At 35.2% G+C, this 2,627-nt stretch overlaps 1 protein-coding gene across 1 annotated transcript; it reads right to left on the reverse strand.

Annotated features, from left to right (window-relative positions):
- Positions 1 to 457: 457 nt before the first annotated feature.
- Positions 458 to 1,399, reverse strand: LOC107145952 (olfactory receptor 150-like). Its single transcript, XM_015490007.1, has one exon. It carries the CDS (start codon positions 1,388 to 1,390, stop codon positions 458 to 460), a length of 933 nt encoding a protein of 310 aa, XP_015345493.1. The 5' UTR covers positions 1,391 to 1,399.
- Between the last annotated feature and the right edge of the window lie 1,228 nt (positions 1,400 to 2,627).

Genomic DNA, 2,627 nt, shown 5'->3' on the forward strand with positions numbered 1-2,627 from the left:
TTCCAAATAGATTAATTTATTCATTTTAGAGTTCATACTTTCAGAAATATTTGTCAACACTCTTGGTTAAAATGGCCAGGTACACAAATTATTGACAATATCAAAGGATATGACCAAACCTATCTATTCTCTGAGTGAAACTAAATGAATATTGCCTGACAAGAGCCATGTTCCAGATGTATAAAGCATTATCAACCCTCTGGAGGGATTTGAAGAACTCTTAAGAATATTTAGAGATAATACAGATTATTTGGGGGTAGATAGACTCTGGGGCCTCCAGGAGGAACACTGTCCTTCATGAGTCTACTGGGATTCTAATCTAACCTTGGTACCATTCTTCCAAACAATCAAGAACTCTCACTAATCCTATTTCTTGTGAATATTCATTGCTTTCTCTGGATCATTTCATTAACAAACAGCAAGGAATTGTAAATTTTTTCTAAAGCAATTTTTTTTTTTACAGGAAGTTTCTTTTTCCAAGGAACTTACTTATGGCCACTTTGACATCCTTATTCCTCAGGCTATAGATCACAGGGTTCAGCATGGGCACAACAGTTGTATAAAACACAGAGGACACTTTCCCTTGGTCCATAGAACTGACTGCCGATGGCTGGAGGTACGTGAATGCACCAGAACCGAAGAAAAGAGCAACAGCAGAGATGTGGGAGCTGCAGGTGCTGAAGGTTTTGGCTCTGCCTTCAGTGGAGCGAATGCGCAGGATGCTGGCTATGATGAAGATGTAAGAGCTAAGGATTATCAGGGTTGGAAAAAATATATTAAATGCACTGATGCACAGACCTACTATCTCATTTATGAAAGTACTGGAGCAGGAGAGCTCCAGTAGTGGATAAAGATCACAAGCATAATGATTTATCATAGCTTCACAGAAAAGCATGCTATAAATACAGGCTATATGAACTGTTGCACCAATCAAGCCCATGGTATATACCTCAAACACCATCCAGGAGCATACTTGATTAGACATGGTTACATTGTAAAGCAAGGGGTTACAGATGGCAACATAACGGTCATATGCCATTGCAGCCAACATGTGACACTCTGCAATTGCAAGAGCTGCAAAGAAATAGAGCTGAGTCATGCATTCAGCATAAGAGATGGTGTTTTTCTCCGTCACAAAGTTCACCAGCATTTTGGGCGTGATCACAGTGGATTGACAGAGGTCAATGAAGGAGAGACTGCTGAGGAGATAGTACATGGGAGTGTGAAGGTAAGAGCTGAGCACAATCAGTGTGATCATGCCCAGGTTCCCCACTACTGTGAGCACATAGATTCCTAGGAAGAGGAGGAAGAGGGGCAGCTGGAGCTCTGGTTTGTCTGTTAATCCAGCAAGGATGAACTCAGTCACTGTAGAATGATTTCCTTCTGCCATTTTCTTCTGGGAATTCTAAAAAGAAAATATATTTTTTGTAATATATATTATTAATCTGTTGCACAATGAATTTTGAAACAGAGGTCAAGTTTTTTCAGCCATGTCCCTCGTTTTTCTACCAGTACTTCATCTGTGTCATCAAAGACCTTGGGATACCAGTAATGTGTGAATTCTAAATGAGTATCAAATAGAACTATCCATATTTTGCTTTGTGCTTTATGATTTGTTATTAATAGTACCTAGTCCTTTATCTCTCACAAAACTGTTCTTATAACTAACAAAATAACTAATAAAGTAAAAATAATAAAGCACCTACACAAATGTCCTCAGGTAATACTGTTCTTAATTGCAAATGTATGAAAAACTATATCCTAAACATTATTAAACAAAACAAGATGTCTACTCTCTGCACTGTTTTTCTACATTATACTGAGTGGTGTTGCTAGGGCCATCAGCCTAGGACATGAAATTAAAAGATATCTGCATTGGAAAAAGAGAAGTAACACTACTTCTATTAATGATATAATCTTCATTATGGAAAGGCCTGTAAAAAGTTGTATTAGCAGTAATTAAAATTTAAGCATGATTGTAGAGAAGAAGTCCAACAGAATTTTATTCCTATAAACTTGCTGTGAACAATAAAAAATCATTTACAATACCATGGGAAATAATAAAATACTTAGGAATAGATTAAAAAGACCAATTCAAGGCATTCATTTAAAATTAGAAGCATTATAAATGGAATTAAAGATAAATATATGAAAAGACATTTTATATTCATGAAATGAAGAAGAAACTTTCTCAAACTGTGAAATTTCTCAAAATTTTTCTGCAAAAATCAGTGCATTTCCTATCAAAATCCGAGCTCTGTTATTTTCAGATCTTGAAAAGTTTATCATAAAATTTCTATGACAATACAAGGAACTCAGGAAACTAAAGCAAATATGAAATAGAAAAATAAAGTTACATTTCCCTTTTCTTAAAAAAATATATATATGGGTAAAAATTTATGCAAAAATTTAACATCTTTGGCAATCACAGAAATGCAAATCAAATCTACACTGAGGTCTTATCTCACACCAGTTAAAATGCCAATCATTAATAATGTAAAAAAATTAAATGCTGTAAATATGAGACTGTTAATTAGTACAAATATTATGGGGATTCATATGGAGGTTCAAAAGAGTAGCAGTGAAACCACCAAATGTCCCAGCTATACCACTTCTGGATATTTATC

The sequence above is a fragment of the Marmota marmota genome, unplaced genomic scaffold (assembly GCF_001458135.2).
Source record: "Marmota marmota marmota unplaced genomic scaffold, marMar, whole genome shotgun sequence".
Taxonomy (NCBI): domain Eukaryota; kingdom Metazoa; phylum Chordata; class Mammalia; order Rodentia; family Sciuridae; genus Marmota; species Marmota marmota.

Bases quoted from the DNA above. Each gene is read 5' to 3' on its own strand.
- LOC107145952 (XM_015490007.1), bottom strand. From the start codon at position 1,390: ATGGCAGAAGGAAATCATTCTACAGTGACTGAGTTCATCCTTGCTGGA.